Raw genomic sequence first — 13,881 nt, forward strand, 5'->3', positions numbered from 1 at the left:
TTATTTTGGGCCCTTATCTAATGCCCACTGAAGTTAAACCAAACCTCTTCTTTCTAAGCCTTCAAAGACTCCATCTGCTGCAATTACAAAGTGTTGTGTTTTAATTGCAGATGCAGAAGTTTGGGAGCTACAAGAATTTCCTGCTCAATACTGAAAATAAGAGTGGGGGTAGTTTCTTTAGACACCTGAAACTCTTCCCTTAAAAAAAAAAAAAAAAAAAAGCTGTTAGCCACTTGCTGAAACAGTACTGGGGGTCAGACACTGCCCTCAGCTCATAGCCTGTGCCTGTGTCAGATTTAATGGCCTCATTTTAGACACTTCTCAGCTTAGGTCAATCCTGAGAAGGCAGCACAGGGAGTATTTTTACAGGTCCTGTCTGCTACTGCATTTTTGGAAAGTAGAGATGCATTAAGGGCAACTTTATGCCAAGAGTGGAGCTCTCATTTCTATATAATTTCCCTCCGATCCTCTGTGATGTGATCAGAGCAGTCTGTTTTCCTAACGATATTGCTGGCCATGACAGTGTGACAGGTTTGTATTTCAGTCCTTGTGCTGCAATCTCCCTGCCTGGAAGCTCACTAACACCATTTCTTAATAGTCATGTTTAAATAGTTTTACTGGAGCCCACTTACAGAGCAATCTGTGTTCAAGAGCTTTTTAGCAGGGAATTGGCGAGAACTGGTTTTCAAACCACCTGATTAAACCATGTCTGCAACAAAAGCTCCATCACCATTTACAATATGCCTTCCACAACAGTGCTTAGATTTTAACTCCATGTAAATCAGTAGTGATTTTCCTGTCGAATTCTTCCACCAGTGTGGCTTTGCCATTTTATCTTCTAGAGAAGGACTCTCATACCTCCCTTCCATGTCCTGCAAAGACCTGCACCACTCAGCAGGGAATCCACCCTCGCAGCTTATGGTAACAGTGAATATTTCCACAGCCACATTACAGCTCTGCAGATGAGATCCAAGCAAATAAGGTGTCTGGATAATAATATGCATGAGAGAAGTGCAGGGGAGGCTGGTTGGCATTGCTGGAGGCAGGAAGCCATTCCCCACTCATGGACACAGTGGTGGCAGCTGCAGCTGGAAGCTCTGTGTCCTGTGCAGCTCTGGGGAAGGCATGGAATGAACCACTGACTCCAGCACAGGCTGAAAACCCACACAGGGACCTTCATCCTGCTCTGCACAGAAACAGCCAGCAGGAAGATTTGCTTCAGCAGGAAGATTTGCTTCTCTCAAGCTCTGGAAAGGTCTGGGAACATGCATAGCCCTTAGACATGGGGTTTTTTTTAGGTGTTTATGGTTTCATCTGCAGGCTCTTGCAAATGAATAAATCCATGAATGAAGCATCCAAGCTCTCGGTGCCTTGCTCAAGCATGACTTGTTTAAATGTCTTGGGAGTGTTGTCAGAGAAACGATTCTGTACGAATCAGAGCTGGAGAGGAAAACCCACACACTGTACTTATGAATGGAGGCGAGAGATCTGAGAGAAGCCTTCCCAACACTCTCCTTATATTAAAACACGTACAGAGGCAGGAAGATTAATGGACACAGCAACTAGTCAGCAGAGTATCACAGAGTCAGTTAGGTTGGAATAGGCCTCTGAGATCATCGAGTCTAGCCTGTGACAGAACATCACTGTGCCAAGCAGGCCGTGGCACTGAGTGCCACATCCAGCTCTTCTTTGAGCACCTCCGGGACGGTGACTCCACCTCCTCCCCGGGCTGTCCGTTCCAGTGTCGAATCACCCTTTCTACAAAGAAATTCTTCCTAATGCCCAAACTAAACCTCCCCTGGCGCAGCTTGAAACTGTATCCCCTTGTCCTGTCAAAATACAATTCTTTCCATTTGGGCATCGAAGGTACGGCAACACACTGGTCAGTGACCTTCCCCAGCGATGCCTGCAAATCGCTCTGCATCTGGTGGAGCCGCCTCCAGACAATTTTGGGGTTGGTTTTTGGTTTAGATTTTGGATTGATTGATTTTAGCAACGAGTTTTGTTTCCACGTTAAACCCCCGCCGATGCCCTCGCCGGCGATTCTCTAAGCGACCTTAAAGCTCTCCCTCACGGCTCCTCCCTCGCGCCCCGCCCGCGCGGCTGCGGCTTCCGGCGGCCCCGGCCGGGCGTGCTGCCGGCAGCATGGCGGGGGAGGCGGGCCGCGCGGCCGACCGGCTCTTCTCGCTCAGCGGCCTCTTCGCCATCCGCAAGCCCAAGGGACTCACCTCCGCCGCCGTGCTCAACCTGCTCAAGGAGAGGCTGCTAGCAGGTGAGCGGCGGCGGCTTGGCCGCCACCTCCGGACAGTTCGGGCCAGGCGTGCCCTGCCCGGCGTGGATGTGGGATGGGGCCGGGTGTGTGCGGTCCTTGGAGTGTGGGAGCTACAACTCCCGGCAAATCACTTCACCCTCTGCTCAGCGCTCAGGAAACCGGAGCATTAGCGGGGTTTAGTTTCTCCTTCTTTGTGGGTTTTATGTTTGTTTTGCTAGTAGTTCATAGCCATGGCATGGCCCACCTTGGAGAATGGCGCCATTCCTGGGTACATCCTGGCCCGCTGCGCCGGGGGAGGTTCAGGTTCGACATTAGGAGGAATTTATTCACAGAAAGCGTGATTTGGCATAGGGATGGGTGGAGCCGGGAGGTGGTGGAGTTGAATCCTTGGAGGCCTTTAAGGAAAGACTGTCCCAGCCAGACGGAGTTGGTCACATTGCACAGTGAGCTGTGACACCGCATTCACCACATGGCGCTTGTGGCAGGCACCTCTTACCGCCCAAGGTACAGCAGGACGGGAGCCCCGAGACTGGATGGGGATGCGATGTGCCGCAGCAGGAAGCCCTGCAGGGCACAGTGCAGGCTGCTTGGAGAGCTGGGGCAGGGTCCCAGGGGCAGCGTGTGCCCATCTGCCAGAACCGGTGCCAGCAGCGTCTCTGCAGCACAGCACTGCAGGATGTTCTGCTGCAGTCCCACTGCCTATTGCCATTAAAGAAAAGATCACCGAAGGAGTGAAAACCATAGTGTTTCAAAAACTTTGAAAGTCCTGGACAAAGTCTGCAGAAACTGCTCTTTCTGAGCAGTCAGATATTAAGGGGAAAAAAAAAGCGAGATCATTGCAAAGGTGTGAACGACTATGGCCTAGATTCTTTTAATAATGGATATGGGGACTTGATCATCTAGTCTGGGCTTTTGGGCACTTGCTGATGAAGTGAGAACATACTTTCAGACTAGTGAGTGCTTAGCCTGATTTACTCTGTAGTGAACTGTAGTGTAGGCACACACCTTATATGGAATTATCAGGTTCCCTAAATGGAGAGATAATAGATATGGATAAAGGAGCTTAGACCATTTGTCACATTTAATACTAATAAAAAAGGGGTATTGGACTCTGCAAAATTCCTGGAGTCATCAGCTGTATAGGAAGTTTGCTATGTTGGGACACTGACAGCTTGAAAGCAGCAGTGAATAAGTTCAGTCCACTGCAGAGTTGCCATAGGGCTGTGAATATGCAAATAAACACACCCCAATATAAGGCAGTAAATGCATCAAGAATTGGCTCAGATTATATAGCATAAAATTTGTGTACAATAGATGTTTAGAGAACTCTGCTGCTGGTTCTTCCATGCTTTGTTAATGAAACTTCACAGGTTTGGTACCAGTACTTTCGAAAAATCTGTTGGTAACAATATGTGAGACTTCATTAGAATGTAAGTGAAAATACCTTGCAAATGGTTTGAGGCTGGGAGTAAATCTAAATTAATCACTGATCTTCTGCAGTACAGTAATTTCTGCACTGTTAATTAATAGTTTAAATATTTGATTTTTATTTCCTTTAGAAGTCTGGAAATGTGTGCCATTTTTCCTACAATCTAAGGCTATTTTATAATGCTTCCTTTTAATTTCTATTTGCAGAAGCTGGTGTTCAAACAAAAGGGAACAAAAGAAATCAGGTTTTGAAAATTGGACATGGAGGGACTTTGGACAGTGCAGCCACAGGAGTCCTGGGTAATGAAAAACATAATTATAGTCATCAAAATATGATTTCAGGAGACATTTTCATGCCTGCATGAAGTCGGGTGGAAGAACAATTTGGGATAAACATGGCAGGTTCTGGGGGAAGGATAGATTACTGTGGAAGAATGGTCTGGGTTAAATTTCCTGTGCATGTACTGCTACATGCATGTAGCATGTTTCTTAACAGAAGGCTGTATTCTTCCTTCCTGCCTTCTCTCTTCCAAATCCTGAAACAACTTCTGGGTTATTACATGTGGGAAAATACAAACTCTTGTGTAATGAATTGTAAAGTACCTGAGAAATTGATGGCTTTTTTAACTTAAGCTGGGGATTTATAGTCATCATAGTCTGTTGAATTATTTTGTCTCAAGGTAATGCTATTCTGGGATTTTGAGGGAGTTTTTTAGTGCTGCTAACACATACCGAAAAAAAAAAAAAGATGTGTAAGAACAATTCAGCTGCTGCTTTTCTCGAAGCTCAGCACAGAAAAACTTTTAGGTACCTGTCCTGTCTTGCTTCATAAAGAAGAATCTTGAAAGATATTTTGTCTTTTAAGTTCGATAGCAATCCATGTATTGATTTTTTTTTGTTTTGTTAAAGAACAGGATGTGTCAATTGCTGTTGTTAAAACCTCAACAGTGGGTGTGATTATTCCCACATCATACTTTGTCACCAGCAGTTTTATTGATAAGTAACATGCAGACTACATCTTGCTCAGATCACAACCTTGTAGCTCTCCTTGGCTTGGAGAAATAACAGCAATAAGTTTTTGCTGTTGAAAATAAACAAGTACAACTCTGAGTATACACTGAAAGTAAATGCTCATAGTTTTGATGAATGACTTCTCTCAGAAGAATTCAGCTTCAAGGGCAGGTTGGTTGCTACAAGTGTTGCTAGAGGTCTGCAGCTGGTAATTGTCACTTGTGAACATGGCAAAATGTGACATTCTTGGGTTAGAATGGAGCACTGCCTGGTTTGGTTTGAATTTCCTGTACTCTGTGGCCACTCACTAGAGAATTCAGTGTGCATTCCTGAAGCAGAAATTTTCCTTTTACACAGGTGTTCCCTTTGAGCATGCTGCTTCTCATTGTGCAAAGTCAACAGCATTGATCCATAGGAAAAGCAAAATCACTTGTGCTTTTTTAATTGCTTCTCCAACTGTTCTGATATCCAGCAGTCTCCAAAGCCTGCTTCTGTGGCATGACAAAAAGTATTTGGGCTCGATGTGCTTGGTATAGATAGAGGAGCACATCACCTTAATTAGCTGTGGATGGATTGAAAAAAGGCATAGGATCTTTCATTCCACTGCCATACAAATCATACAGGAAAAAATCTGTGGTAGCTAGATTGGAAGGGACAAAACTGGAGAGGAGTGGTTAAGGGAATGTGCCCAGATTTCTTGTGTGTTCAGGTAAGGTAGTGAGGAGGGAGGGAAGGATACAAGAGAAACAAGTTATTCAGAATAATAACTTTTCAGGATGGAGTGGTGGAGCAGAAAGCTTTCCTTCCTCATGGACAGGAGCATGACAGAAGTATTAAATTTTCTGAAACCCTTTGTGATCTGTTCTGCTGTCTCCCAGGTTTTATGTACTGCATGTCTGTAGCTTTGTTCCTGGGAATAAATTGATGCAGAGTCCTGCTTAGTGTGCCAGGTGTACTGCCAATCACTGAGCAGTGCTCTTTATCAGAAAACATACTTCTGTATTTCTTCTCTTACTGGCAGCAAATGTAGGTGAGAAAGGGCCTTGGAGGCAGAGGTCAGTGATCTGTGACATGTGAGAGAAAGGCAAGGTCAAGTCTTGGTGAATATCTTCTTTTGGTGTTATTCTAGGGCTGTGGTTCCAGCTGCTGTTTCTTGGTGTGTAGTGGTGTTGTGGTTTGGGTTTATTTAGTCAGTTGTTTTACTAATGTTAGTTAGGTTTGTTCCTTGTACTCCCCCATTTTTCCCCTCACCGTGGTTTGTTCCAAGTTGTTTACCCCGAGAGTTCCCACCGCTAGGATCCACAGTTACCTGTCAATCTTCTCACCTCTCCCTGTTCTCTCCTTGTTTGGTCCCATCAGTCGGGGTTTGTTCACTCCCTGTGGGTTGTCAATCCTGTCTTTTGTCCCCATTGGGCAATACAGGTTTACACCCCTGTCCGCCCACTGCCTATTTAATCTGCTGCCGTCCTTTGTTTCTTTGGCATTTGGCGTTGCACCCACCCCGAGAGCATCTTTGTTCCTGCCCCGCCTGGGGGAATAAAGACTCTTTGGGCTCGCATACAAGTGTCCTTCTCTCGTCTCTTCGTCTCCTCTCAGCGTGTGGAGCTACCAAAGCTGTGTAACCCAGGCCGCAGCACTCAGCACTGCCAGGTTCCCCTGGAGTGCCCACACGTGGCGGCCACCCGGCCTCACACGGGCAGTGCTGGCCGGCGCATCTCGTCTGCTTGAGGTCGTGGCAGGTAGTCGCTGCAGGCGGCGCCCAACGTGAAGGCATTCCCGAGCTACAGAGAGACTCCGCCGAGCTGTAGCGGACGCCGCCGTCTCTGCGTGGAATTGCCCCGCCGGACTGAAATTTAGGGCATCGGCTCTATGGATTACAGTCAGTGACAGCACCATTGCCCTCGAGGGAGCACACAGATTTTTGTCCTGCAGTGCCCACGAGGGAGGAAGGCGTAACTTCTCACCAGTCGCAGACGACTACGGGAAGCCGCCTTCGAGAGTAGTGAGCACCCTCGCCGCAGCTTCATTTCCGAAGCACGCCAGTTGGGTAAGTTTCCGGCGGCTGGGACGGACCCGGCCGGTGCTTCCCTCACTGGCTGTGGGCTGGCCACGCTCCCGAGGGTCAGGGACACGCCGTGCATAGTGTGAGTGGTCCGCCACCGGCGACTTAGGCTAGTTTTTCTTTATTTGTTTTTTTCCTGCGGCGAGTGGGTGGGATCGCGTGAGTGAACAGTATGGGAGCCACGCTGTCCACTCACCAGAGAGAACTTTATATCCAAGTTAAAGAAATCCTAAGGGAGGGCTGTAAGTTGTGGGAGCGGGGTAAAGGTGTTCCTAAAAGTTCGGTTAAGAATTTTGTCCAATGGCTGTTTTTTACCTTCCCGGGAATCTCGGCAGAGGAGGTTAAAAAAAAGGAGTTTTGGAAGGGAGTTGGCGTGAGATTAACGGAGGGAATCAAACTTGGAGATCCCTCCGTCAAGAATAGTTTTATGAAATTGTTTGTGTTGATTTGGGAAGTAGTTAAAAATGAAGGCGAGCGAGATGCAGACCGGGGGGGGACCGAAGCGCGACCATCGGGCAAATCCCCAGTTTTCCCTAAATCCGTTTCCCTACCCACCTCTCCTTCCCTCCCTTCCCCTAGACCGGGTGGAGAGGGGGGAGCAATCCACCAGTCGCAGGTGCAGGGCAGCTCCCAGAACGCAGACCGTGCTCCTGGCTCCCCCAAGTCCCCCTGGTACCCTCGCCCTGATGGTGCTGGCCATGCGGTCAGGGACCCTATCCCTAACCCTCACCCCGATCCCTCTTTCCCAGTTATAAATCCTGGTTTTGGTGCAGCCCAATGCAGTTCTGTTCCCCTGAATCCTTTCCTTTGTTCCCCCGGAGAGGCGCCGCTGCTGTGCTGGCGCGAATTGGTGCCGGCTGTGTCTCAACAAAATGGAGGCCAGGCATTTGCGGGCATTTCTCCTTCCCCTAATCCCTTTGTTCCTTTTCCCGCCTTTGCCCCAAACCCCTCCTCCTTCCCTGCTGACGTGGGTGCCGCCCCTTCTGGTGATCGTGTTGCTCCGCCTCCCTCTGCTCCTCCCCTTGCGGGCGTTCCCTCCGGTCCTGTTCGTTTTCCCATGGCCTCCTCATCGGCCCTGCCCCCTCCAGCCACGGAGGTCTCTGTCGGCTGCGCCCCGCAGCCTCATGGTTCGGACAGCCCCCTTCCTGTTTCCCACGCCCCACCTTCAGGTTCCCATGGTCCTGGGGCATCTGGAGTGGGGGACGGGGTGCGAGCGGGAACGGGCTTGTGTATCAGATCAGACGTTTTTAGATCCAGTCTCCTAATCTCCTGTAACGTGGGAAGGGAAAACCCTAGATGGGAACCCCTTTCCTACGAGTCTATAAAAGAGATCTGCGAAACCCAAAGAGATTTTGGCCCGAAAAGTCCCTTTTTCAGGAACATTTTACAAGCAACTCTTACCTCAAAAACGTTGGTCCCTGCAGACCTTAAGCGCCTGTTTAGTTGCTTGCTCTCCCCATCAGAATACAAATTATGGGAAAGAAAGTGGAAGAGATTGGCAGGGAATCTCCTCCCGGAGATCTTGGAGGGCCCATACAGCCTCGATTTTGCAGGAGAACCAATCACTTTAGACCACCTTATAGGTGAGGGAGACTGGAGCGAAGCCCTGCTGCAGGCTAGGGGGATTCCAAGTGCAGTGCTGGACATGTCCAGGGGGGCGGCAGAGCGCGCGTTCCTGGCCATGCCCACCAAGGAGCCAATGCTGTCATATATAGCGATTAAACAATCTGTTGCTGAGCCTTTTATAGACTTTGTGGACCGAGTGAGAACAGCTGTAGAATGGCGTGTGGAGGGATCGGAACTCCAGGACAAGGTCATCCTGGAAATCGCCTCCATGAACGCCAATGAAGTGTGCAAAAGAATCATCCTAGCGTTGCCGGTCTCACCACCACCAACCCTCGATCAAATAATAGAGGAATGCACACTGAAAGCACAGCTCCTGACAGAAGAGATACCAAAGAAGCCTCAAGACAAAGTGGTTGCCCCGGCTGCCGTGCCTCCAAAGAACTCAGCTGCAATGCAGTTTCCATCTAAGCGCCGGTGCTTCCACTGCCATCAGGAGGGACATTTTCTAGCCCAATGTCCATTTGTAGGGAGTGCACCACCAAGGGCTGCGGGGGGGAGGGGAACCCCACATTTCAAAAAAACTAAAGGGGGAGTGCAGACCTACCTCGCGTGTAGATAAAAATGAGGTAGGTCCCGGCCGCACGAGGAGCCTCGATCCATAATATAGTGCCATCAGTAAGCGGCTGCCTCTCAACAACTGACAAAAGGGAACCTTATCGGCTTTGACTCACTAACCTTGTCCATTTTTATTCTCAGGACTGGCATTTGTTTATAGCAGATGCAGAGCTTCTATCGCACATCTGCCGCTGCGAAACCTGACGGAGAGAAGACCTCTTGAACTGTAGGTACCTCCTCGTTGGGGACACAAAACACACTCCACTTGAGACAGAGATTCCTCCTGTGATCTCCACACTTGACCTGAGGGTCTTCTATCTCACAGCACGCTGTGTCCACCCCCCCTTTTTTACCGAAGGGCCAGATCATTGCACAGGCATTTCCCATCCCTCTTGCCCTGTGTAACGATCTGGAATTCTCAGTTCTTTACACCTTTACACCAAGAAGTTGGGAGAGGAAAAACCCCTCCTATGGTGCGGCCTTAAATGCTAGGGGCATTCAATACAACTCCAGGGGATGATGGACACCGGAGCAGATGTGACAGTCATTCCACCGCACAAATGGCCATCACAATGGGGGTTGCAAAGCGTGGAAATGCCGGTTTTTGGAGTAGGTGGGCCTCAATTCGCAAAACAATCTAAAAGCATTGTGCAAATTATGGGACCGAACGGACTATTGGCCTCAGTACGTCCATTCGTGATTGACAGCAAATTTAATTTGTGGGGGGGAGATGCCACGTCCCAGTGGGGAGCCAAATTGGAATTTCCGGCCCCCCAGAGTTTTTAGGTGCGGCCACTGAAGAGCAACCCCCCCCCCCCCCCCCCAGAAACTGAATTGGCTCATGGATTCGCCAGTCTGGGTGGAGCAGTGGCCACTGAGTAAGCAGAAATTAAAGGCACTCCTGAGGCTCATAGAGGAGGAACTAGCTAAAGGTCATATTGTAGTAACAAACAGCCCCTGGAAATCCCCAGTTTTTGTTATTAAAAAGCCAGGGAAGGATAGGTGGTGCCTCCTCCACGACCTGAGAAAAATTAATGATGTTATTGAGGACGTGGGGTCCTTCCAACCAGGTATGCTGTCCCCTTCTGTGCTACCCCAAAGTTATAATTTGGCTGTAATTGACATAAAGGACTCTTTCTTCCAAATTCCCCTTCACCCAGCCAGTGCTCCGTGCTTTGCTTTCTCTGTGCCCTCCATCAACAGAGAAGCCCCAGTGTGATGCTACCACTGGATAGTATTGCCACAGGGCCTCAAATGCTCTCCTACCATCTGCCAGTGGTATGTCCCCAGAGTTCTGTCCCGGATGCGTGCCAAGTGGACATCCTGTATTTTCTATCATTACATGGATGATGTGTTAGTTTGTGCCCCTGACGACGACGTCCTGCAAAAAGCATTAGAGGACAGTGTTGTGGCTTTGTCGGTGGAAGGATTTGAGCTGCAAAAAGAAAAGGTACAGTGCCTGCCGCCCTGGAAGTATCTGGGCCTAGAAATTAATAACAAAACTGTTAGGCCCCATCAGATAAAGATGGATAACCCAAGAACGCTGAATGATCTCCAGCGCCTGTGTGGGTCCTTAAACTGGATCAGGCCCTGGCTGGGGCTCACCACAGGGGATCTGTCCCCCATCTTCGACCTGTTAACAGAAAGAGAGGGGGATGATGGTTTAGACTCCCCGAGGGCCCTGACCCAGGAGGCCAGAGCGGCACTCGAGAAGGTCCAGAGCACCATCGCAAGCAGGCAAGCCCACCTGGTTGTCAACCAGGTCTGCCTTTCCGCTTCATAGTACTGGGTAAGCTGCCACACTTCTATGGGATGATATTTCAGTGGGACGGGGGCCAACGGGATCCCCTCTTAACAACAGAGTGGGTGTTCCTTGGCCACAGGCAGTCCAAAAGAATCACCAGGCCATAGGAGCTGATGGCCCAGCTCATCATTCGGGCCAGGGCTCGCCTGCGAGTGTTAGCAGGGTGTGATTTCACATGTGTCCACCTTCCCATCAAGACATCCACCAGGAAGATGACCAAGGAGACCTTTCAGCACCTTTTGAGACAAAATGAAAATTTGCAGTTCACCCTTGATAGCTACTCTGGTCAAATTCAGATTGGGCACCCAGGTCACCATTTATTCAACACAGTTCAAATTATTACCAAAAGAGATACAAAGCACAAGACCACTGAAAGCCCTGATAGTGTTCACAGACGCATCAGGAAAGTCCCACAAGTCAGTAGTGACTTGGAGGGACCCTGAGACTCAGCTGTGGGAAACAGATGTTAAGATGGTAGAGGGTTCTCCATAAGTAGCTGAGTTGAACGCGGTTGTCAGAGCATTTGAGAGATTCAGCGAACCTTTTAAATTGGTTATCGATTCAGCTTATGTGGCAGGAGTAGTATCGAGGGCAGAACATGCTGTCTTAAAGGAGGTCTCGAACCCAGTCATCTATGGCTTGCTTGCAAAGCTAATACATCTGATTTCCCACGGCGAGCAACCCTTTTACGTGGTGCATGTGAGGTCACACACTGATCTCCCTGGCTTTATTGCCAAGGGGAACCACAGAGCAGATGCCTTGGCCACCCCATTATAAAAATGCCCCAGGGCTGGTCCGCCAATTCCACCTGTGGCGTGACCAAGCCAGGGAAATTGTGGCCACACGCCCCAGCTGTCAGAGGAGACCGCCTTACCAACACTGGGATCCGGTGTAAATCCCAGAGGACTCCGCAGTTGTGAGGTGTGGCAAATGAATGTCACCAAAGTCCAGGAATTTGGGAAACTCAAAAATGCCGATGTGTCAGTGGACACCTTCTTGGGGGCCGTTTTTGCCTCAGCCCACATTGGTGAATGGGCCACGGATGTGAGAAAACACCTCATACAGGTGTTTGCCACCTTGGGGGTCCCAGCCACGATTATGACTGATAACGGTCCAGCTTATACTTCCAGGGCGTTCAGTAACTTCCTGCAGGAATGGGGGTCCAACATAAGACCTGGGTTCCTCACTCCTCCACCGGCCAGGCTGTTACAGAACAAACCCACCAAACGTTAAAACAGGTCCTCCGACGGCAGCGGGGAGATGTGCGAGTGCTGTCACTGCACGAGAGGCTCTGCAAGGCATTATTTACCATCAGTTTTCTAAACTGTTCTTTTGACAGGCCAGAACCACGAATCCTGAGACATTTCAAGCAGCACCAACAGCTCCGGCCAAAAGAGTGGCCACCGGTGCTGGTGAGGGACCCAGATTCTGGAGAAATCCAGGGTCCATTCCCCCTTTTGACCTGGGGGCGGGGATATGCCTGAGTATCCACGCCTTCAGGAGTCAAGTGGGTCCCTCAGACAGATGAAAGCCTATACCCCAGGACAGGTGGTGAGTCAGACCGATAAGGTGCCTGTGGATGCAACCAATGATCTCACCGACTGAGAGGTTGCATCCAATCTCAGACGCCGCAAGGAGGGAAGGGATTCCCCATCTCTCTCTCTACCCAAAACAGTGTTTAAATTTTCCCTGGAGCCAAGTGGCAAATCCTTTCTGTTACATAAGTCTTATTGTATTCTCCATTCATTTATTTGTAGGCATCCCCCGAGATGTTTCCTCCAGCTCACGGAGCCTCGATCCCATTCTTCCTAGTGCTCATCTCCATGTCATCAGTGGACGTGTGGATTGTTCCACAGCCCCTCAAGGGGCTGTGCTGGTTTAACCTATCTTTAAGAGTCAGAGAGTCCACGCGTCCATCCAAGAGATGAGAGGGATGATAGGCTCTGAAGACTGGTTTAAGGACATATTTAAGAACTGGAACATCTCGGGATGGATGCTTTCTGTTATAAAAGACATTGTAGTTGTTTTCATTGTAGTTCATTGTAGTTGTTTTCCTAGTTTCACTATCCTTTAGTATTCTGAAAAGAATCATCTCCACCACCATCTCCAAGCCCTCTCCATCTTCAACAGCAGTCATCGCCACAGTCGCATCTGCAGAAGAGACTTGGTGAGAAGGTGACCGCACGAACGGCGATGAAGTTTAAAAAGCTGCCTTCTTTATTTAATAAAAAGGGAGGAGATGTTGTGGTTTGGGTTTATTTAGTCAGTTGTTTTACTAATGTTAGTTAGGTTTGTTCCTTGTACTCCCCCATTCTTCCCCTCACAGTGGTTTGTACCCCAGGAGTTCCTGCCACCTGGATCTGCAGTTACCTGTCAATCTACTCACCATTTGGTCCCATCAGTCAGGGTTTGTTCACTCCCTGTTGGTTGTCAATCCTGTCTTTCGTTTGTCCCCATTGGGCAATACAGGTTTACACCCCTGTCCGCCCACTGCCTATTTAATCTGCTGCTGTCCTTTGTTTCTTTGGCATTTGGCATTGCACCCACCCCGAGAGCATCTTTGTTCCTGCCCCGGCTGGGGAAATAAAACACTCTTTGGACTCACAAACAAGTGTTCTTCTCATCTTTTTGTCTCCTGTCAGCATGTGAAGCTAACAAAGCTGTGTAACCCACGCCGCCGCAGCACTCAGCACTGCCAGGTTGGCAGATGCCGTTCCCCTGGAGTGCCCACACACGTGGTGGCCACCCAGCCTCACACGGGCAGTGCTGGCCGGCGCATCCCGTCTGAGGTCATGGCAGGTAGCCGCCGCATAGTGGGAATTTTATTTGGCTTATTTTTATATGGCAGTAGTAAATTCTGCTTCCACAGTAGAAGAAAGCATGAAAAAGTATAAAAAAATTAAAATTCAGTTAAATCTTTCTACATTCAGTGTAGACGTTCAGGTGGGGTTTATGTCAATGTTCAATAACACACATTCTCCATAAGCTGATGATCAGTGGAGAAAATTTTTAATAACTTGTTCACAAAAGCATTCAATGTCTCTTTAAAATTATTCTATTGAATCTCTTGACACTCTTCAAATTTCAGCTCAGCTGTTGAAGTTATGTTCAGTTATGTCATCA

The 13,881-nt window shown here is 48.9% G+C and overlaps 1 protein-coding gene across 4 annotated transcripts in view; it reads left to right on the forward strand.

Moving 5' to 3' along the window:
* Window positions 1–2,145: 2,145 nt before the first annotated feature.
* The window catches only part of TRUB1 (TruB pseudouridine synthase family member 1), a 34,984-nt gene continuing 23,248 nt past the window's right edge, over window positions 2,146–13,881 (forward strand). For 2 of the 4 annotated variants that reach the window (XM_068198156.1, XM_068198157.1), the window contains exons 1-2: window positions 2,146–2,272; window positions 3,908–4,000. In XM_068198156.1, the coding sequence (XP_068054257.1) occupies window positions 2,146–2,272; window positions 3,908–4,000 (220 nt within the window). Of the gene's footprint in view, window positions 2,273–2,483; window positions 2,541–3,907; window positions 4,001–13,881 lie in introns of those variants that run through there. The other 2 variants (XM_068198159.1, XM_068198158.1) reach the window with 2 other exon arrangements.

This window comes from Anomalospiza imberbis, chromosome 8 (assembly GCF_031753505.1).
Source record: "Anomalospiza imberbis isolate Cuckoo-Finch-1a 21T00152 chromosome 8, ASM3175350v1, whole genome shotgun sequence".
Taxonomy (NCBI): Eukaryota; Metazoa; Chordata; class Aves; order Passeriformes; family Viduidae; genus Anomalospiza; species Anomalospiza imberbis.